General features: G+C 38.4%; 2 protein-coding genes across 3 annotated transcripts; both read left to right on the top strand.

Moving 5' to 3' along the window:
* Positions 1–2,217: 2,217 nt before the first annotated feature.
* vps4b (vacuolar protein sorting 4 homolog B) lies at positions 2,218–13,998 on the top strand. Of its 2 annotated transcripts, XM_042497873.2 has the most exons (13): positions 2,218–2,372; positions 4,384–4,495; positions 5,188–5,288; positions 8,049–8,160; positions 8,491–8,641; positions 8,799–8,857; positions 9,011–9,130; positions 9,267–9,423; positions 9,553–9,701; positions 11,774–11,855; positions 11,940–12,159; positions 12,265–12,405; positions 12,484–13,998. In XM_042497873.2, the coding sequence occupies exons 1-13, from the start codon at positions 2,352–2,354 to the stop codon at positions 12,583–12,585; spliced, it is 1,527 nt and encodes a 508-aa protein (XP_042353807.1). In that variant the 5' UTR covers positions 2,218–2,351; the 3' UTR covers positions 12,586–13,998. The 2 variants fall into 2 exon arrangements, with proteins under 2 accessions (XP_042353807.1, XP_042353808.1); XM_042497874.2 differs by lacking the exons at positions 2,218–2,372; positions 4,384–4,495; positions 5,188–5,288 and adding an exon at positions 6,381–6,613.
* A 651-nt stretch (positions 13,999–14,649) lies between these two features.
* kdsr (3-ketodihydrosphingosine reductase) lies at positions 14,650–22,498 on the top strand. Its single transcript, XM_042498193.2, has 10 exons — positions 14,650–15,184; positions 16,221–16,310; positions 17,697–17,753; positions 17,889–17,954; positions 18,047–18,142; positions 18,812–19,003; positions 19,309–19,392; positions 19,479–19,562; positions 19,672–19,773; positions 19,875–22,498. Exons 1-10 carry the CDS (start codon positions 14,996–14,998, stop codon positions 19,992–19,994), a joined length of 1,080 nt encoding a protein of 359 aa, XP_042354127.1. The 5' UTR covers positions 14,650–14,995; the 3' UTR covers positions 19,995–22,498.
* The last annotated feature ends 1,442 nt before the right edge of the window (positions 22,499–23,940 follow it).

Genomic DNA, 23,940 nt, shown 5'->3' with positions numbered 1-23,940 from the left:
TGCGCCACTGCAGCTATCAGGTGTCGATGGTCTGAGCTCGGTGCTAATCCGCAGAGCGGGGCCAAAGGTCTCCCATCACACTTTACAACGCGTTTTCCAGCAGCACCTCTGAAGTCGCTTTTTCTTTAACGTCAGAAATATCTCTTACTTGCAAGTTTAAGATAGATACACAGCCATTGAGCATATCTGATGCATATACTCATTGTTTGTAGAAAACGTTTTGTATCCCATTATTTTACAAAAAAAAACTCATTTTGATGATGTTGCTGTGTGCCATTTAAAATATACACTGTATTATTCTCCTCACAGAGAAATTTAATTCCAACTGGCTGCTACTTTTGCAAATACAAAAAGAAATGTTAAAAGGGATAAGATGAAATTAAATTAAGTTGTCAAATCATATAAACAATATGTGACTTCATTAAGAAAGCCTCTAGACAGGGGTGAAAATATTGAGGCAGGCAGAGCAGTGGCACTGGGGCCCAAGGGACGAGGGGGGCCATAGTACAGTGGTTCCCATTTGGTGGGTCGAGGTCCAGAAGTGGGTTGCAGTCCATTCTGAATGGACTGCAAGTCACTTGTGAACGTCTCAAGTTTGTAAATTACATACTTTATTTTGGAGTACAGTGAATTTCCAGCAAAGGAAATTTAATTTTTAAGCGCCGTCTCTATTTATTCTTGGAATATGCTTTATTTGTTTGTGTTCTAAGTGGACGCTTTGTTTAAATTTTGTAAAAATTAAAAGCCTGGTCTAGCCACCCCTTGGCTAGACCAGTTGAGAACCACCAGTATATAAAGTAAGCGCTCCAACAATATGCAGGGGCAGAAAACGGGACCTTGTGAGAAATTCAATCTGCCACCTTAGAAATATACCTGTGTTTAAAGAAAAAACTCACAAAAAAATAAAACTGGTGCCATTTGCTGTGCATATATGTTTCTCTGTAGGAAAGTCAGGAGCAATCTATGACAAATTATGCTATAAATATATGCCTATTCTATATAAACTTTAGATAAACTAGAAATCATTTAATTAGATGAATATTCACTTATTTTCTATGCAATGATGATTTCTGTGTAATATGTTGGGGTTATCTGATGTTAAATCTCTATCTGATCATGTTGCGAGACAGTATGATTATACAAAAAAAAGTAGTGATCTTTTAAATATTTATTTTGCCATTGCTTCACCATTGTAATTGAACCCCCTTTGATTTCACTTAGTCAAAACTATGATTATTGCTTCTTATTAACAAATGTCAGAGAAGTCGTTGCACGCTACTTTAGAAGAAACCTGGCTAGCCGAGTAATCCTGATTGGTGCAATGCCCCCACCTGGACGCTGGTGTCAAGAAGGCAGGTGTCTGACTGATAGCAACTTTTTTCCAATAAACCCAACTGAGTTTTTGATGGCATGTGACTTGTTCTTATTATATATATATATATATATATATATATATATATATATATATATATATATATATATATATTAGAATGTCATATCTCATGTACAGTGTCAGTTAGAAGTTTTTAACAAAGTAGTTTGAATGACTTTAATATTAGTTCACCAAATTAAATTTCTCTCTGGTAGCATTGCTGTAGTTTAATTTCTTCCAGTGTGAAGTATTTGGTAAGCTTTGCTTTCAAAACATCTTCGCCAACACTGGACACACAATATTTAATTTATATAATTTTACATGCTTAAGTCTTGATATGAAAGTATTACCTCTTGTAGCAGGCTCAGTGGAGCCCCAGACCTGTAAAGTACCCCATCACTGGGTTTGCAGATTCTTCACATTGTTGGTCCTTCTACAGTGATCTTGGAGCGACCTCTGGTGGAAAAAACAGACATCACACGAGGGTTAGTAACAAATGATCACTGAAGTGGACTGAAGTATCACGCACAGTATCGAGGTCTCCGGTTCTACGTGTCACTCGACCTTCTGATATACGAGCTACAATATTGTGTTACAACTAAAACATCTCTTTTCTGTCTGTATCTTGTTTATTATTTCCACTCTCCCAAAAGGAGTCTCGATGAAAGCAAGTAATAACACAACTCTAACATAGTTGTTTCTATTTAGGGCATTAATACAATGACTCAGCAACTTGTATTGTCTTTGTAACTTGCACGGCAACAATTAAGCATCGTGAGTCACGGGCAGGAGGTTTGCAGCATCGCTGCCATTCCTTTAACTGGGCAGGCTGCTTTTCTTGAATGCGCGTGTCACTGCTGAGGGCGTGATAAGCAAACAGGAACTTGTTGTGCGGTGACATACGGCTGGGTAAACGAAACAAGACGTGCGGGGATCACGGCTTGGGACTGTTGTGTTTTTATTACCCACAGGACTCCGCATGGAGCCAACAAATCTACAGGTAGGACGAAGAACTTTTTTTAAGACTGGACGCTTTCCATTTGTCGACGAAGTTTAACAAGTGACTCAAACTGGGACGAATACAGCGAGTGTATCCCATTATCTGTATGCAGTCTGGCTGGTTTCATTTTGTTGAATGTTTTATTGTAATCCAGTCTATGTATTTCTAAAAGTATTAAATGTTGCATTGAAGTGGTTTTATAAAATTCTTACGTAATTTGCGGTTGTTTGTTTGAATGCAGGGAGGTTTTTGTGTCAATATTTGTGTTTTGCATAAGCAGTGATGCTCCCAAGGGGGGGGCGAGGGGGTGCTTGGCCCTTCCAGATACAATTGCTGGTGAATATGATTGGAGGTAGATAGCGTCTTTATGAGGCTGCACTACAGTCACCAACCATGTTTGCATAGCTTGTTGGGAAATGGGTTAAATGATCCTCCAATGTTAAGCTAAATTTTAGCAAGGGACCAACTGGTGAGACCATTTTCAAAGGGATTCCTTGACCTATCACCTCGAGATATTTGAATTAAAATTACTTAAATTGGTACCCAGGAGTCTCCCCTAAACCTAAGAAGGTTTGTTTCTAGTAAATATTGCGTTTACAATCAAGGTACTCTTTTATATTAAAGCTGTACATATGTCTTCTTAAGAAAAAGGACAAACAGCATCATTGAGGAGCAATAAATTGCCAAGCACATATATTTACAGGTTCATAGCACATTTAAAACCTTAACTGTACCTGTTTTAGTCTATGCACATCAGATAATAAGTAATATTACCTGTAAAATAAATCCAAAGTATATAATTACATGATTCCTTAACTCTCATACTGACATAATTTCCAACTTTACCTCAACAGCAGAAGCAAGTCCCCAGAATTCAGTTATGACTTTTAGTTTTGGTGTGCTACCCCAAGATTTTAAGTGGCCTAAACTAGCTACCTCTATAAAAGAAATCCTGGGGGGCACCACTGTGCAAGAGACAAAAATAGTGATTCACATCAACCCCACAGATTCAAGGGCAGTCTGTGAAATGATTCATCCACAGTTTATTAACTGTTTTACTTAGGGAATGTCACCAAATACAAGGTTGTATTTGTGATATGAATGGTTAGATACCAATATGTAGTCAAATTCTCTTTAACAGGTGAATAGCAGGTGCCATAAATGTACAGTAATAGGTGGGTGGAATTTACATAGACCCCCGACTAATATCAATAATTCATTTCCCACTCAGTTATAAGGAACAGTGTTGTAAGACAGCTGCTACAAAGACAGTTTACTTTACTTTGTTACACAATGTCACCATATAACTGAATAACATTATATGAAAGTTAGAGGCAATTTAGACATAAACTTATTTGGTCACATCAGTGATATTAATTGGCAGATTTGAACTGACTATACAATAATCACTTATTACTTAATTTACTAACATTTAACTTTTTAAAAAGTGAACACTGATAATGTCCATAAGCAAATGTTTGGGACAGACCTTTTCCACAGTAGACATTTTGACAGGTGTAAGTAATACCACTATGGATAATTCATTTATTTTAGGTAAACAAGTTCCAGGATCTTGGTACTGTGGCATGACTTAACAATACACTTGATTGATGTTTTTAATTACACTTAGGCTAACCCTGCAATGACAAGTCAGAACACCTGCCATGAAGGTCTGTTATTACATAATAAATTCATAAAATAACTGGGGTACCAAACATGAAATTAATCAATTTTCTGTTGATCAGCTACTAAATGAGTCATGTCAGCACTAGCTCCAGAGCATTTTTAGAAATTAAGATTTAGTTTATAAAATGGTACAAACTGTCATTGGTGTAACAATGTTACGGTAGTATATTTCGTTTTGGCTTAAGTAGATTTAAGCAGTTTATATAACACTGAGATTATGTGAACTCCCTGAATTTGAGGTTCCAATGTAGAGTCTGTAGGTATTTCAATAGATATTTAATATATGACAGTATCAAAATTATTAAATGATTTCCTGCTCTTTCAGAAAGCTATTGCTGTAGCGCAGAAGGCCTCAGAGGAAGACCAGGCTGGGAACTATGAGGAGGCCATCCGCTCCTACCAACATGCAGTCAAGTACTTTCTACACATTTTAAAACGTGCGTCACTATGGCTGGAAACATCTAATGTCACATAATGAAACATTTGAGATCATTCTAACGGTCTGTAAAAAAAATGTGCATCATTGTCATTGCCTGATGGACCAATTAGCATCTACAAGTAAAATTACTCAATGGTCTGTTCATAATTTATGAGAGGGGAGGGGGTGGTGCAAAACAGGGGAGGCACTATAACTAATTTTTTAAGCACTGGGGAGGGAGTTGTGTTTTTTTATTTGGCTTAGGGGAAGGACATTCAACTTTAAAAGGTTGTATTTTGTATTTATTTTAAATACCCTAAGAACCTCGAAGACTAAAAGTGGATTAAAAGGCATGTTTTCTTTCAAAATCACACCATTTCTCATAGCCAGAACCTGTGAAATATGGTTATTTATGGTGAACGGAGGGTCATGCATTTTGCCCCAGTCACTCTGGGAGGCTCAAGGAAAAGTAATTGTAGGGAGGGTCATGATATATAAAACAAAAACCTCACGCCACAGCCACCCCCCTACTCTGATAAATAAAGTACAGTCCCCAACTACTAATGTTTTTTGTTTGTATAAGTGCCAATTTTAAGTCGTGTCAACCTTCAACTTTTTGCAATACACAGTTTAACCAATGTCTGTAAAAAAAATAAATAAATCAATGACATTACAAAATGGTAATAAATTAATGTTCTCCTTCCCAATCAGGTGAGCCTCAGGGTAAAGACGGCAACCAGAAGATCAGAGATAGATGTAAACAGTACCTGGACAGAGTGGAAGAACTACGGGACTACCTAGATAATAAACAGGTTACTATAGAAATTAAATGAATTTTTGTTTTACAACAGAAACATCCAGTAATGAGTCCTAAAACACTGAAATGAATTAGCATTTCAGCACCACTGGTTCCCTCATCTCAAAGTCAACAGGTTTCTTGGCTGAGTTCTTGGTTATAAGCCTTAAATAAGCTCTGTGGTAAACAACAGCTTAAAAGACTTTCATGTTTTGTTCTACAACATAAAATACACCAGTAAATGTCCCACTAGTGAACTCTGTAGCTTTTATGTGTCTTATTAAAGACAGTTGCCAAGTTGACAAGTGGCTAAATGAGACTAGAGAACATTATCACGCCGAGTTGCACCGAACATGGCTTTATAGCACTGTAGCAGTGGTGACACAGTCATAGTGTAGTTCATTTATAGTCTATAGCTTTTTACCTCTGGCAATTACATTTAGGCTTCCCCAAACGTGTTAATTTGTTAATATTATCTTGTTTACCAAAGCGTGTAAGTATCATGAACTTTCATTCACCACAGAGCTTATTTTATGCATTTTATCATTCAAAATCCAATTGAAAAATCCCAAAGGCTTTTTGATGAGTTAACTAGGTCGACATTAGCTTCCAGGTTGGCCTACAGAAAAATGTTATCCCTGGGACACTCTTTATAGATGTTATTTTTCATGATGATGAATTCAAAGCAATGTATCAAGTTCACAGTACAGTTCACATTGTGAATGCAGAGTGGACTTTAAAAAGTTTAAACTTAATTCAAGACTAAGTTCAAGTGCCTGATAGATGTCAGATGATTCATGTTTACAGGGTTGATAGTTCATTCATAGTTTTGCAGTGTTTCATTTTGGTTAACCTATGAGGGGTAGGCCTTCATAAAGGTAAGAGGTATGTGGACTAACCACTAACCAAAGGCACCACAGAACAAGCCACATGATAAGACTAAGGTAACAACAATTACACAGACAGTAAACTCATTTCGTCACATTTGATCCCCTATCTTCACCCTATAGTTGTTAAAGCAGTCAGATTTCCCTAATGTAGTAGGTGTGTACTCTGGACACTCTGAACTGTACGAAGGCTGCGTCTTGACGTCATCGCATTCCGTGCATGCGAGTGGTATCGACTTTTCAATGCGGAAGTTCCCTCCTCGATCTGACTCGGGAGCGATTGAAGAAACGAAAACAAGCTTCATAAAAACATCGATTGTCGAGTTAACAACTCACCTATATGGTCAAATTATAAAGCAGGGTGTTTAAAGGTTGTTTACTTACGGCTGCGTTACATTCGATTCGATTACTGGACAAGTGACCGGCCATAATGGCTACTAACAATAATTTACAGGTAAGTTGAGAACCAACCCAAAGGCTAACTAGAGCGCTTAAATAAGACGGGGAAAAAAGTTGTTAATACCTTGAACCAAACTGAAAAAGTAATCTAGCTGTTGACAACCGAAATGTCTGACCTTGTTTTTCGGGGTGGTGTTCGGTATAAATGCTTCCGACTGTGTAAAATAGCGTAACGTTTGGAGTATTAGCTGCTAATTAGCATGGTTAGCTAACATATGCATGAATTCGGTAGTGAAGTCTAACTTGTGAACAACAAAAAACTACCATAACGTGACATTTTTGTTTCAAGTGTGCGATAAATGCTAGTGTTTTCCGCTGTTACAGCGACGTTGTAAGCAGCTGTGACACTTACGTATAACATAAACGTGACGGACAAGATTCTCAGCTAATGGGATTATCGTTGCTAGCAAGCTAACTGGTTTTATTTCGCCTCTATAATGAGACATCCACTTCAAATGAAAAGTAAACCTGTCAGCGTTATGTTCTGTACAAGTTGAGCTACATGTAGGAATTGTCTTTTAGTAACATAATATAACAACGGTAAACAAAAAGGAAGTGAAAGAGAGTGCATTTAAAGTCAGTCCTGGGCACCCCTACACCGGCGTGCGGAGTGCCACCACACAGGACAGGTGTCGCATTAAATCTGATATTCCCATATAGCTCGAAAATAACGTTAAGTATAAATAGAAAGTTTGCATGTAACTGACATATTCACTTGCGTATTTGTCACTTACTGCGTAGATTTCAAAACGGTCCCACTTATGATAAAGAAAAATGCGTTTTTATTAAAGGGGTGGTTCGTATTTTTAGTTATATAAGGCTCTAATCCATAGCCAATGTATCACATACAGTAGATGTCAGTTGGCATGCATGGACGCCTGTCTGTACTGCTGTGGATGGAGTTCCACAACACAACGTATTTTAGCCGCCTAAAAAAAAAAATCTGTTAAGTGTATGCTATGTTTAGAGTATTTTCAATGTTTTACCTTTCCATCAGACAGCACGATCCAATGGGGAAGCTGTTAATGGCTTCAATTCCTCCGTCCATGCTATGTTAAAGTCACCAGACTCCTTTGAAAAAAAATGTTTATTTTAGCTCACTGAACATGGGAGCTGCTGGTGTACTGTTGCTTCGATCAGTTTTTAAGTTTGTGTTATTGTGTGACTTTGGTGATTCTGAACAAACCCTTTTAAATGCCATAGTTACACAATAACACAAACTGCTTAGTTTCCATGTCATATTACAGCCTGCTTCTCCAAACTGGGACCTACTAGATCTACTGTATGTAATACACTGTCTATGGATAAGTACACCCTACAACCCCACTTAAAAAATCCTAACTGTCCCTTAAACTCACACAGCTGTCTGTTTTCTTCATTAATTCTAGTACCCCATAACTGATATTGTTATGTGTTTTTTCTTGTTTTAGAAAGCCATCGATCTTGCCGGCAAGGCAGCTCAGGAGGATAAAGCTAAAAATTACGAGGAGGCTCTGCATCTTTACCAGGCTGCTGTTCAGTACTTCCTCCATGTGGTAAAATGTAAGGCATAAAACAGCACATTGGCATTAAGTCCACAGTCCACAGTCTGATAATTACAACTTTTTGCTACAACACGAATGACAGTCCAATAATACTCATTTTTTTGACATGGCGTAAGAGGGGCTTTATATTTCTCAAAAAGACATGCAAGCTGTTCCGCAGACTGTCATAGCAGAGGTGATAGCAAAACTAATGATAATAGTCTTTTATAATAAGATTACATTTTTATTGTTTTTATACTAGTCACTTCTGGATACACTAACACTGAAATGTTAAGAGGAACAATTACACAGGCCTGAAAAAAACTTTTTTTGTTGTTATCCCTGACAGATGAAGCCCAGGGTGAAAAAGCCAAAGTGAGCATCCGGGCAAAATGTTGTGAATACCTGGACAGAGCTGAGAAGCTGAAAGAGTATCTAAAAAAGAAAGACAGCGCTCCTCCCTCCAAGCCCGTCAAAGAGTCTGGGTCTGATGACAAAGGGTGTGTTTATGGATGGGGCAGATGTGATGCCATTCAGACCTGGGTGGAAATTTTTCCAGTGGACCTTTGTTATATTTGAAGATGCAATAAATTATTTTATACTTAACATATACACAAAGTTATATATATTTCTAATATCATATGATTGTGTTTCCAGGAATGAAAGCGATGATGGTGAGGATCCAGAGAAAAAGAAGTTCCAAAATCAACTCTCAGGTTTGTAATATTACTTTTGAAGACTGTTAAGCAGTGTGAGGCCTTAGGTTTAATCTGAACTGAGTTATAGAAGTATCTGTGATTTCTTGTCAGTCTTTCATAATTCAGGCATTATTTAGATTCCTCATTGATGTCGTGTGTAATTTTCTCCAGGTGCAATTGTTATGGAGAAACCAAACATCAAGTGGAATGATGTCGCTGGTTTAGAGGGAGCCAAGGAGGCACTGAAAGAAGCTGTTATTCTTCCAATCAAATTCCCCCACCTTTTCACAGGTATTGAATCTTAATTAAGAGAGGCTTCTGTAATGACAGAGGCAAACATCTCTCTTTCATAAATCAGTCAGAGTGCTTTTGGTATTTCTTTGATGACATTAATGTATCCTAAATTACCTTTTTGCTTGATTGACAGGAAAGAGAACTCCATGGAGAGGGATCTTGCTCTTTGGACCTCCAGGTACAGGAAAGTCCTATCTGGCTAAAGCTGTTGCCACAGAGGCAGACAACTCAACCTTCTTCTCCATCTCCTCATCTGATCTTGTCTCCAAATGGCTGGGAGAGAGTGAAAAGTAAGTCATATTTACAGTAATCCACAAAATTTTGAGTTGAGCATGAAATAGTATATATAGTAGCATGTATAGTATAAATAGTAGCATGTTTTTTGGGGTTTTTTTTCAAGCATCCTTTTTGCTTCACAGGTTGGTTAAGAACCTTTTCAGCCTTGCAAGGGAACACAAGCCTTCAATTATCTTCATTGATGAGATCGACTCCCTGTGTGGCTCAAGAAGCGAGAACGAGAGTGAGGCTGCTCGCCGAATTAAGACAGAGTTCCTGGTTCAGATGCAGGGTAAGTCTGATGAACTAAAACTGTTGTTTTTATTCATTGATTGCTGCAATTAATATTAAATGTCTCTTATTGTTAAATAGTTTCACTTAACGCTTAAGTTACAAGTGACCCCTTTCTTGGCAATGTAGAATGTGTAAATGGCCTCTGGGATTTAATTCGGCAGTTCAAATAAAAAATGGATGTTTACACAATAAGTGGAGCAGTTCTTTCCATTTCCCTCTGCATCCTACATTTGCACTGGAATCACTGAAGTAACCTAGCATAGCCAATACAAATGTATCACCTTAAAAACTGAAGCTGTGCACATGAGAAAATTATTGCTGCAGTGGATGGGTGACAAGAAAGTACTTTTGGGCAACTTTAAAAATTTTTGGGTTGTTGCGTCAACAAGTCCCATTGGCTGTCAGAACTTTCATTTTAATGTTTTTTTGCACATACAATTTGTCCCAGAGTAGGGAAGTGAGCAAACACTCACTACTTCTCCCTGTTCACTTTTTAATTTTTTTTATTTAAGGGTGAAAAATCTAACTGTTAAATGATTACTGAGTCAAGTAGGGCAAAAAATTGCAGCTGCAGAGCTGTAAACACAATCAAACTTTACAGCATGCTGATTCTGGACACAGCCCTAACAAATGTCAGAGCAGATTTGCTCTTTGACAGGTGAATAGAAAACACCTGCTGTGACATCACTGATTGAGGTGTGGCTGGAAATGTTAAGATGAAAAGCTGCAGTCAAATGTTGTCCATCCATAATTAGAGTCGCATTTTGCAAATCAAGGGGGTGGACAGAGGCTGGAGAAGGTTGCTTATCCGTGATCGGTATTGATGCTTTTGGTAACTGTTGTATGTTTCCTCTTTGGCAACTTTTTATAGATTTGCTTCTTGTATTTGCATACTCAGTTTACAATAACAGGAACATGTTGAACAGAGGTGGCAAGCCACTCATATGCTGACACATCTCATCTCTCAATCAGTTAAGTGAGCAGACGACACAGCCTAAATTATACCACACTCATTAAGTGTATTTATTTTTATTAAGTTTTCTTTCCAATATATAATTTATGTTTTTACCCGAAGAATGCCTTCATGGAATTTCTTCAAATTTAATGCAAACATCAACTCAACAATAAACTGATTGGATTTTGGTGGTCAAAGGTGAAGGTCACTGTTACCTCGTCTTTCTCATTTTAGTGACCACAATATCTCAAGAAAGGCTTTAGGGAATTGTTTCCCAAAAAAGTTTTTAAAGATTATTTTTTGGCTTTTTCATCTTTATTTGATATGATAGTTTTACCGTGAAAGGGGGAGAGAGAGGGGATGACATGCAGCAGAGGGCTGACGTTGAAATCAAAGCTGCAGCTGCACCGAGGACATAGCCTTCGTTACATGGGGCGCCCACTCTACCAGGGGAGCAACTGGGTGCCCTGAATTTTTCCAAATTTGGCGCAAACATTTACTTGAACCCAAGGATGAACTGATTAGATTTTGGTGGTCAAAGGTCACTGTGACCTTGCGTTCGTTTCATCCTTGTGAACGCAATATCTCTAGATGGCATTGAGGGAGATTCCTCAATTTGGCACAAACGTCCACTTGGACTCAAGCATGACTGTGACCTCACACAACATGGTTTTCACCATAACTCAAGACATCATATGTAATAAATATCTAAATTGATGAAGTAATGACATTTTATATCCAAAAAGTCAAATTCACTGTGGCATCACAATGTTTTGCAAGAACTGTTCAGGTCATTACTCAACATCATAAGTCAGGAACAGAAGAGAAGACATTTGGTCAAACTGGTGACACCAATCTTGGGTGTCCAGCTTGAAATGGTGCTGATTGTTTAGATGTTCTGTGTTGCCATGGGACGATATGTATGAAGCATCCATGTTTTCACAGACATAGAAGTAAACTGTTAGTGCAACTTCACTGGTGCACGGAGGCATACAACTGCAAAGTGGTAATTTTAGTTTTGTAACTTGCACCCAAATGCCCTACTTTTTCTGTGAATTGTTGTTCTTAAAAGTAGAGGTGGTAGTGTACTTACCCTGATTTCTTTTGTTTTGCAGGTGTGGGGAACGACAATGCAGGAGTGCTGGTACTTGGGGCAACAAACATCCCATGGACCCTAGACTCAGCCATCAGAAGAAGGTAAGTGTTATTACTTGGTGAAAGTGATTAATAACCATGTTTTCAATCACCTTTGCTCACTGTGCACCAATAATACGCCCCCAGATTTGAGAAAAGGATCTATATCCCACTGCCTGAAGCACACGCCCGCTCCTTTATGTTCAAGCTCCACCTGGGCTCAACCCCCAACAGTATCACCGAAAGTGACTTTGTGACTCTGGGTAAGATGACAGACGGATACTCAGGAGCCGATATCAGCATCGTTGTCAGAGACGCACTAATGCAGCCTGTTCGGAAGGTCCAGTCAGCGACCCACTTCAAACGGGTACATCTTTTAAAATATCTGTCTCAGTTTTATGCCGCAGTGTAACACTTTATAGTTCACTAATTGTCATGTTTGTTTCTTTTATTATATTGTGATTTAAATAAGGTACGTGGCCCTTCGAGAACCGACCCCAACATGCTTGTAGATGACCTCTTGACTCCTTGCTCACCTGGTGACCCCAACGCAATGGAAATGACATGGATGGAGGTCCCTGGGGAGAAGCTAATGGAACCTGTAGTATGCATGGTGAGGATATAAAAATACTAGACGGTAATGAAATGCAGATTCAAGCCCTTGCTTAAATTTTTTTCCCTTTTTTTTCAGTCTGACATGATGAGGTCTCTGTCCAACACAAAACCAACAGTAAATGAGCAAGATCTGGAGAAGCTGAAAAAATTCACAGAGGACTTTGGACAAGAAGGCTAGGTGGGATGATTGAGCCAAGCCAAGCCAAACCAAAGCAAAGGAATTGTGATTGTCTCTCTGTCCTGTCCTTGTCCTTTTTCTGTCTCTGTCTCATCATAACCATTCACCAGGCTTTGTGGTTTTCACAAGTGGACAAGATTGCTCTGGTTTGCCAATGTGATAACCACACAAAGGGTCGAGGGCCTACTTTTATCTGATATTAACGGTTGTCCAAAGAAGATTAAAGATTTAAAGTCTGCAGCTGACCTGAAACAAGAATCAATACAGCATAGGGAATTGAGAGTTTTTTGGACTTGTGCACTAAAGGTATTGATGATCAGAATGCCCATACAACTTAGGGAAATCAATGGCAGACATGCACAGCAATTAATGCAAGTAAGGCTATTGAAATCAAGATAACTTCTTTTGAATTGGGACACACTGGTGTCCTTATTTTCCAGCCAGAACACATCTTAGTAGAGTAATAAAAACCATGTGTATTCTCTGTTTTATATTAAGAAAAAACAAGCATTCTATATTGCAAAATGTACTTTGTGGAATGTATAAATCTTGGGCTGGGGGAGTGAAGTGAAGGCATGAGTTCACAGGATTTGTTGCAGTGAAATATGTTAATTTCAAGGTGGCGGACAGTAAGGAGTTTTGAGACAGAGATAGTATGAGAGCTGCATTAGGCCCTGTGGAAATTTCTGATTGTTTATCTAGTTTCCATACAAAGGACAGTTGTATTTGTTCACTCATTTGTTTTTTGAATTAAACACAGCTGTAAGGGTGGATCACCAATGGTGCCAGACCAGCATTACTTTACCAATTTTCAAGGACTTTGAATTGCTTTGTCACTCCGCTCATGGATTTTTTTCAGAACCCACTGTACATATTTTTTAATACTAGCCACAGGCATTGCTGGTTATCCTTAATATAAACTGCAAAAAACATGCCTTATTGTTAAGACAAAATCACAATGAATTTTGATAAAACAAGACTAATTTAGACACTGATGGCTCAGGTGGAGAGATCATCTTCTTGTATACTTAACAATATAGGAATGCATCTCCAAGCATGAACTATATGTAGCCATGAGGAGCAGTGTGTGCACCACGTGCCTTCTAGAAGAGCTGCAAGCTTCTTTTTTGTTTATTTCTAAATTGGTCAAACTACTTATATATCCAGTGCTTTTTCACAACAACTAAGAAATGTATAATATTTTCACGTCATGTAAACTCATTTAGACATTGTATACAGCTGTGCTCTTTTGCTGTCTTTTGAGTTTGATTGGGGAACAACTATTATTTTGCTGTACATGTCTATACATATATCCAACTCTTGAGCCTTTTCTTTGCAAAGAGCTCACCCATGCGAAAAATTCATTTTTTTGTTTCCATAATGTAAATAAAAATTATAGATACATTAAGAAAAGCTTGGTTTTTAAAAAAACAAAAACAAATATATGACTTGTTATTGGGATTTACAATAGAAATGAAGGCTCATTGATGGAAAAATGGCACGGTCATTCACAGGGGCCCCTTAACCTCTGACTTCAAGAAATCAATTAGAAAATGGGTGCTTTGGGTACCCATGAGTCTCCCCTTTACAAACAAGCCCACTTTATGCCAGTGCCATGCAGTTTTTTGGTGTCATTAGATTCCTAATCAAGACTATTTGGTAAGAATCACTTTACTTTCTTAATATGTACTTCATAACTGTTTTTAATGCAAAATAATGGAACTGAAAATATGGGATAAACAAATGGGATTAATTGCGGTTAATTATTGAAATTCTGTGATTAATCACAATTTTAAAACTTTGACACATTTGACAGTCCTATTTTTTCAAATAGTTGAAATAAAAATATTAAATATTTTACAGTCAGATGCAGTTTTTAACTGGTGAATACATTTAGGAGAGTGTGTTTTTTCTTCTTCTATTTAACTCTTTATTGAAAATTGTAAATAGACATATCAATCAACATACAATACATCCATGGTCTGGGTGGGCGTGACGGCTAACTGAACGGATACGACGGATGAGGAAGCGGGGCATTGCATTGTGGGACTTGTTGTCAATGCACACTCGAGAAGCGTTCGGATTCCAAAGGACTCCACAAAAACACTGTCGGCTTCAGAACTACAACTACCAAATACGCCCGTTGAGCGTCCGTTTACAGTGCACAGTTCGATTTGTTTTGGTTTATGCAGACTGCGCTTTGTCACGGGGAGCCAAGGTCCACCGCGGTACTTAAACCTGGTCGTTACAAAGCTTTGACTCGCTGCCAAACCCCCGAACAACTCCTCCTCCAAGTTCTGCGTTTCGCCTCCCCCTTTTAGGGCCGCCGCCTGCCTCGTAGCTCTGTTATCGGACCCCAGAAGCTGGCCTGCTAGTTAGCAAACAAGCTAACGATTGCCAGGTTTCACCCATGTCCTCTGAAGAAGCGTTGAGCTCAACGATCACGGATTGGCTTTTCATCAATTCCTGGTGGCTCCTTCTGCCATTTATCATGCTTCTTGTAGTTGCAGCCTTCATCGTTGCCTTTGTGTTGCTGTTATACATGATATCGCCTCTTATTAGTCCCAAACCCCTGAAATTGAACGGGGCCCACGTCGTGGTAAGTGCACCGGAGTGCTAACTATTAGTTAGGCTGTTAACGGTAGCTAACGTCCAGTCATCAACATTACTGTAACGTTAGCTTTACAGCTAGCCTTCAGAGCTCGCCGAGTTTACATTTTAAAGTGTGTAACATTATGCCTATTAACACTAACATATAACGAAGAACCGGACATAACATTTTTGCTGAAAAAATATATTTTTTTAATGCAGAATTTATAACGATAGTCAACTGTCAGTTATGGAAACACGCCCACATAAGTTAAAGTTACAGGTATGCTAACGGTTACTAATGCTAGCCTCCGTACTTAATTATCTGTAGCTGTCAGTATATATTGTTAATATAGAATAACTAAATACATTTATTATAAATACAACTAATGCACTCTATCCTAGCAATATTGCTTACCTCCATAACGGTTAAAGTATTTAGTTTTGTTGAAACAATTGTTGATAGGTTCCAGTTTAACTTAACTTGTTGGTCAACTTCACTGTTATGTACATAATAGAGGATGGACTCACCAGAGGACCCAAGTTATTATCGTGATACTTTAGTCGCAATAAATGCGATCTTAAACGTTTTGCTATATGCTGAGTATTGTGATAATATATATGAAAAAGACAGCTTGTCTTAAGCTCAGAAAAACAGCCCTGCCTCAGCTTTATACAATGCGTTCTCCGTCGAGAGGGTTTTAAAAAAGTTTATGTAGTTTAATAAGGAGCAGAATTTTGTCAACACATACAGGAACTCTTCATCCGTCAGTTTACCAAAGTCAACAACAACAAACTGGAGATGCATGGGTTTTAATGGACATGAAGGGGATGAAAAAAAATAAACTTAAAGTAACTAAAGCTCGCAGACAGATGTAGTAGAGAAAAAGTACTTGAGTGAATGTACTTTGCTACTTTTTGCCATTGTTTACAATAGGCATTTGCATTGCATTTCCAGTTTACCTGCACCCCAGCCTGTGAGTTGCAGATCATTTACCCTATATTTGACCTTTGATTAATGATTTTTTTCCCCTTTGAATTCTCAGGTGACAGGAGGCTCAAGCGGGATTGGGAAATGCATTGCAATTGAGTGCTACAGGCAAGGAGCATTCATCACTCTGGTGGCGCGGGATGAGGTCAGCACAAAACCATATTCAACCAAAAACTGTAGACTATTCATGCCACAAAAAGACTAAAATGGAAAACTTCAACATGTTAAATGAGGCAGAACTGAAGAAAATTGTTATTCAGCTAAAATCAACTGCATGCTCGTTAGACCCTATACCTGCTGCATTTTTCACAGAAGCATTAGACTGCCACCAGCACACTGGAAATACTGAACCTATCACTTCAAACAGGCACCTTTCCTGACCCTCTTAAAACAGCTACTGTTAGACCATTACTGAAGAAACATAACCTGGACCCCACTGACTTAGGACATTTTAGACAAATTTCAAATCTGCCTTTTCTGAGTAAAATCCTAGAACAAGCAGTCTTTACACAGGTCAGCCAATTTCTCTGTGGAAATAACATCTATGAGACCTATCAGTCTGGTTTCAGAAAAAAAACATTACTTCTATAGTCACATCTCTTCACTGGCTGCCTATATCATATAGGGGTGATTTCAAAGTATTCCTAATGGTTTTTAAAGCTCTCAACAATGTGTCACCTTCATACATAGCAGACTGTCTATCATGTTACACCCCTAATCGTGCTCTTCGATCAGACTCTGGACTACTAATAGTCCCCAAAACTCAAAAAGTGGCAGAAGCAGCTTTTAGTGCCTATGCTCCAAACAATGGAACACAATTCCACTGCATATTAGTCTCTGTGAGCATATTTAAGAAAAGGCTCAAAACACACATTCTTTACTCTAGCCTTCCCTTAATTCGTAAACCTTATTAGACTAGTTTACCCATTTACACCATTGCTCTTTTCTGTTGTAAGGTGTTGTCGATTCATTGGTCATTTTCTGATATTTTAATTTTTTATTATTATTATTTGTGTGTTTGTTTATTTTATTATATTTTTGTGTTTTTTGTATGTCTGTGTTTATTATTATTATTATTTTATTTTTTATGGGTTACCTTACCCTTCTCATCATCTGTATACTTTATTGCTGTTTTTTATGCCTTCATACATCTGTTCTATCTCTGTGAAGCACTTTGAGCTGCATTCCATGTATGAAAGGTGCTATATAAATACAATTTTATTGTTATTATTATTATTACTATTATTATCATTATTAACCAATCATTCATTTCTTTCTAGCCTAGCCACAACCTGTTTGTTGTTATAGCCAACTCATTTGATGTCAAACACAGTAAAACCTATTCTAAAGGTTAACTTGTTCCACATCAGATTAAGGATGTGCTCCACATACGTATATGCTAAATTTTCTTTATTTTGTGTTAACTAACTCCCCTGCATGTGAACTTTCAAGATTTGACATGTTTTTATTTGTGAAATTTGATGACTCCTAAGTTCCTAAGAACAGAAAAATATATGCGCTTTTCCCTCAGGCTAAATTGCTTCAAGCGAAGAAGGAGGTGGAGAAATTTGCCATCAATGACAAACAGGTATGGGTGCAGCATCTATTTCAATGAAAGGTGTAACTCCAAGCTATTATTATGCCTGTATACGTGTTCATATAGTACATAACAGCTGATGCCATTTTGCATTACATTGCATAAGATCATGCTTTTCTTACTCAGGTGGTGCTCTGCATATCTGTGGATGTTTCCAGTGATTACAGCCAGGTGGAAAGTGTGATAAAACAGGTAATGGTACCCTCTTAGCAACAGTGGAACATCTCAGACTCTTTAAATAATTCATTGCTGAAGTACTGAAGTGGCTTTTTCCTGTCATGCAGGCTCAAGAGAAATTGGGGCCTGTTGACATGTTAGTGAACTGTGCTGGATCATCCGTTTCTGGAAAGTTCGAGGATGTGGAAGTGGACCGTTTTAAAGTAGGTTGCTCGGACTGTAGCCAAGACACCACTATGATCTTATTTATGTGCAGAAGCGAATAAGCTGCTCCAAAAAGTTCTAAAAGTTTTAATTAAAAAAACTATTCTCAGTATATTCGCATCTGATTGATTAAAATGTGTCAGAATAAATTTTTATATCTATAGTTTTATGAGGTTAACACGTTTATTTAAGTAGGGTAATTTGTTTCAAAATTATTGAAATAATACTTAACACTCCAAACTTTATGAAGATATGAGGTGCAATACTTAAAGTTTTATTTATATTCATAAAATATTACCCTCTAGCGGTCAAGACTAATGTGATTTTATGGCTTACTTTACAAAAGCACATATATTTAATCTCAACCAACATGGTAGATTTGCACTAAGACATCAAAATTTGTCTGAAAATATGTTTTGTACATTCAAGATTAAACAGATAGGTAAATGGGGGGTTTGCTGTGTGGCTCTGAAGAGGATTTAGTTACTGTCAGAAAAGATTAAGGGGCTTAAATTCCTAGATGATAATTTTTGCAAATTGCAGTGAATATATTAGAGAATTTCTTCCACAGTACTCAGGTTATAGAAAATGTTGCTACATTTATGCAGTGCTACACTGTGGACAACCTTGTTATAATAAGTGTAACCTTTGGCCTTGTTACCAAACAGAAACTGATGGAAGTGAACTACCTGGGCAGCGTTTACCCGACACGGGCTGTCATAACCACCATGAAGGAGCGAAGAATGGGCCGAATCATGTTCGTGTCCTCACAGGCAGGCCAGATCGGACTGTTTGGGTACACTGCCTACTCCCCGTCCAAGTTTGCCCTGCGTGGCTTAGCAGAGTCTCTACAGATGGAGGTGAGTTTTCTGTACTCTTAATACTTGAATATCATCTTGCACAGATTAGCAAAGAGGAACAGCCTCTCCCTGCAATGACATGTGATTGGCTGAAGTCTCCCATAACAACCTAATTTTTTTTAAGACCTGAAAACCGATCCAAGAGGAGGTGCAGAAGTCTAGCTTTCTCATAGTCCACTTAAATGAAAAAAATAAACTGCCAACCCCAGGTCTAATTTGTCTAAAAAATTATTTGTTGTCAACTATCATCACGGTGAAACAGTAGGACATAATGCTCAGCAGGTGTTGCTGTTCTTCTACTCCAGATAAAGCCATACAATATCTATGTGACTGTGGCCTACCCCCCTGACACTGACACTCCAGGACTGGCTGAGGAAAACAAGACAAAGGTAAACATCTCTTTAACAACAACTAGGAACAGATTTTCACAATTAACCTCTATTCAAAAGCATCCTTTCTTCTTTCCTCCCAATAGCCTCTAGAGACCAAATTAATCTCTGAAACCTCCGGAGTTTGCCAACCAGAACAGGTGGCCAAAATCATTGTTCGGGATGCAGTGGTAAGATGTTCGTCTCACCTGCTACTGACACACCCTCTTGTTTTAAACATTAAGTGGATTAGTAGTCTTTTAAAAATCTACCTGTCTATTATTTTCTTTGCTCTTGTAGCAAGGAAACTTCAACAGCTCTGTTGGACCTGACGGGTACATGCTCTCAGCTCTCACCTGTGGAATGTCACCTGTGACCTCCATCACAGAAGGCCTTCAGCAGGTGAAGCCTTGTCCACAACGCTGTCACATTGGCTGGAGTCGTGCTGCTCCATGCTGTTGTTGACAATATGCAACTCTAACCTCAATTTATCTTGTGAACAGATTGTTACCATGGGATTATTTCGGACCATCGCCCTCTTCTACCTGGGGAGTTTTGACAGCATTGTGCGCCGCTGCATGATTCAGAGGGAGCAGTCGAAAGCAGCCGATAAGAGGGAGTAACAGCAGCCTTACCTTTGTCACAGCCCGATGCCCATTCTCATCCTCCCCAACACACCCCCATCCCCTCCCCTCCCTTCCCTTCGTCCAGCTGTACAAGTGCACAACCATAGGTGGGGAAAAGGCCAAGCTTTGAGCGCATTTCTGATATCAACAGATGGGATGAAAGGAAGCGGCAGATGTTTACTCTTCGCTTATCCAGTTATGTAACTCCTCCATAGATTTCACAGTCATGTTGATTTTTCTATCCCCTCAGAGCACTCCAGTGACTTTTCAGTTTCATGTGTCCACCTGCTTCTTTTTTGGGGAGCAGCCTTACTTCAAGGGAATGAGGGCAGACTAAACATCCCACAGCCTGGCTTTAAAGTAGGTAGGCTATGTGAACCACAGACTAGATATCAGTTCTCCTTACCTCTGCTTGCACAGAGCTGTTTTTTTCCCCACACAAACAGGAAAAGTGACGGATAGCTTGTCTGACCGGTTGTGCCAAATATGGCTTTGATATTCCCTCCCACCAGGGGCTATAGTGAAAACCAGAATGGTAACTCTCAGCAGTCATTTTGTTTCAAAAGTAGGTCCACCTTGTAGGAATTTCACTGTTTTCATCCAATAAGATCCTTCCTTCTCCTCCTTTTCATACCACAAGTCTTTGCAGGCAAAGCACCTTCCCTTTTGACTGAATAACCTCTGTGTTTGTGACCCTCAGTGTATTGTTTGTTTTGTTTTGTGCTCTGTGTGAACAAAGTGTGGATGTGAGACAAGAGTATCAGTGATATCAGAGAGAGAGAGAGGGAGCATGTGTGATGTTGTTTTTTAAAATTTACTAATGCAAAAACATAATTTCCAGAAAATAATAATATTGAGACATTATTGACAGTGTTTGGGGAAATATTTTCGGGTGAACGGTGTGCCTGGATGATGTGTGTATTTTGTGTTTGCTGTGACTGAGCCAAACCCCTGGGGAGAGAAAAGCCATTAGATTTTAGCGTCTCGGGAATAAACACACCAAATTATTTCTCAGCATCCCTTTTTTTTCATTGAGAAAGGAACGCAGGTACTATGGGTTTAAGCCATTAAATCAAAAGATGGAGGGAGGGGGGGGAAGAGCAGCACAGGTAGTTTCACTTTTCACCTGTGAATATGACCAAGATCAATACACTTTTTTTTTTCATTAAATGTGTGAAAGGAAGCGTATCGCTTATACATGCAGTTTTATGTGTCGGTGCACATATTCAGCCACCCCAGCCAGTTGAGATCCAAGTGGGATCCATCATTTGTTGGGGCGGTTTAAGTCAGGGCAGGGCAAGACTCGCTGGTTCGAGTCATGTCCCTGTAGGTCTAGTGAGGGCGCTAGAGATTTGTTTTACATAAAGGCCAAAATAATAGAGGGACTAGAGTGGTAGTGTGATCTTTGTCCCTCTGATTTTGACCTGCTGTCACCCTGTCGTGCACAGTTGGGACACTGCAGTTCCCTAAATGACAATATCGATTCCCTCCTTGTATTTACCACGTGTTTTCCACATGTTTCGCTTATAGGAGGAAAAAAGTACAGTGTCGACTCTTGCAAGTCTTCCTTTGGTCCATCACAAACGGGGAGAATGTACTTCAATACAAAGCGTACAAATCAGAGCATATTTTTTTTTAAATACACCAATATTTGAATGCCAAAATGTGTTAAGACAATTTCTGTAGATGCAATGCATTTATTTGAGATTTTTTTCGATGTTGCTGCTCCGTTGATCTTAGTTAGTTAAATCTGTGGAGCAGTGTGGGGACCCATTCTAAGCCTTAAGACATGACTACTGATGAAGCTAATGCTAAAAGAATGGACCTGTCCACAGAGAAATGTGGCTTATACCCACGTGTGGTTTACCAGTTAATTTAGTGCTTAATCTTTAATAATTTTCAGTGTAAAATGCCAACTGTTTTATTTGTGTATTTTGTCGATTTCCAGTCTTTGTATGAAAAAACCAGCCTTAAAGAAATCCAAGTTATGAAAGTGAGAATGGATGACTCACGTTTGATGATGTTCTCATTTGAAATTGGTTAAAGGCATACTGTCCTGCACTCAAGAGCTTTTCATTATTGTACATTTATTGCTTTCAAAGTTCTCTTTTACCTTGAGGTAGCAACACATGGTTGATAGAACATGTAGCCCATATAAAAGCAGTTTTGTTTTACCCTTTTAAGCTATGCAAATTAAGCCTATGCTTACAATATGTTTGAACATACAGTCGAGATTTAAATTCTGTAACGGCCAGGCTAGTTTCCCCTTATTTAATGGTGTCATCATCGGATAATTAATCTGCGTTTTTAGGTATTGAACATGAAAGTCATAATTCACTCTTTTGTTTCATTCTTGTTTCTTGCTTTAGACTTTTTTTCTGCCAAAAAACTTAACACCTTCACCTTGTGTGCCATTGAAAGAAAATGTGAGAAGTGGAACGTTTCTTTGTCTTATTTTCTTACATAATAAACTCAATAAATACCTGTGAAGAAAAAACAAATCGAATTCCTTGCCTGCATCCTTTAGGTTATCAGTGTTGATGGATGTTTGCATAGGTGCAGATTTTTGGGGGGGAAGCAGGGGAGATTTCCCCCTCAATTTTTAAAAAGTGCATTTTTGCTCCCTGGTGGTGTGCCATATCATGTCAATCACAATAACACCACTATAATACTGAATGTGATTTTTAAAAACAAATATCATGATAATGGCAGTAATTTGGCTTGTTGACATAATGACATCAGACTGTTGCGTGCAACAATAACAAACATGACTGAGGTGAAATTGCTACCAGCTCCTCTATGGAGTCCAGTTCCAAAAAGGGAAGCGACTTCAGTCATGTGTAATCAGTGACGTTAGGCCTAGGCATCTGACTAAATGTTTTATGAGCAGCTCCGGACCTTTCAGACCCTTTTAGTGACTTGCGGCTCAGAGTAAACTCAGTTAGTGGGTCCTCTGGCAACAACACAGCACGTCTCCCTCTCCTCTCTCGCCTTGTGCAGGCAGACAGGAGAGTATGGTTATGGGAATCAGCGCTGCCTAGTCATTTTGTCATAAGCCTGTTTTAATGTAAGCCTGCTGTTGGAAAAAAAATTCTATTTTTGAAGGGTTTTGTAAAAGCAGGCTAAAGATAATAAGTTAGGATATGTAGTAACTTTGTAAGGATGGTTAAAAGTAAAATCGCCTGATGATTTAATTTATATGTGTACTATGAATAGATTCAATGGTATTTATTTGTAGTTGGCAACTGCAGAGGTGTAATATGTGGTTGATTCTGTTAATATTTTACACACAATCTGAACCTCACTCTGGGTTTCTGTTTTTTACAAAATAAAAAGCGGATCAGTTTTTATTAATTAGTTTTTATTGAATATTTAAGGGCAAACTAACATTTATGCTAATATTAATTTTTAAAATATTAATCTATAATAACTGAAAAACACATCTCAGGGAATTCCCCACCTAACAGGCATTAAATATTTACAGTGTTTTGTCATATTATCAAGAATATCATGGTTTCAAAAACCTCTGAACTATTGAGATATTTTATGGCCATATTGCCTACAGCTAATTTCCACTATATGTTATTGCATAATTATTCACCAGAATGCTGAAAATGAACAAATGTTATGTGTAAAATGAAACTGACACCCTTGGACATTTGTGTATCATCTTCTCTGATTTTAATTTTTTTTCTTGATTCTATGTTTTGTCACGGCCACATGCTACCTTTTTGCGACTTAAGCCTCAATTCAGTAGCAGTGACTTTGGTCCTTCGGGAGTTTGATATTGGGAAAGTCTGGAGAGAGCTTTGGGAATGTAGGAGTTCTGTTTGAGATCAGATTTCAATCTTCCATGAGGAAACTTTCCAGAGCAGAAAACAAGATTTTAGATGTTTTGTTTGTCCCATCAGAGAAGACACAGGACAGATGGAGGAGACCAGAT

The sequence above is a fragment of the Plectropomus leopardus genome, chromosome 12 (genome assembly GCF_026936395.1).
Source record: "Plectropomus leopardus strain MGB_pleo_1.0 chromosome 12, ASM2693639v1, whole genome shotgun sequence".
NCBI lineage: Eukaryota > Metazoa > Chordata > Actinopteri > Perciformes > Serranidae > Plectropomus > Plectropomus leopardus.
Note: the sequence above shows the minus strand (reverse complement) of the source record. Positions and strands in the feature narration are given on the sequence as shown.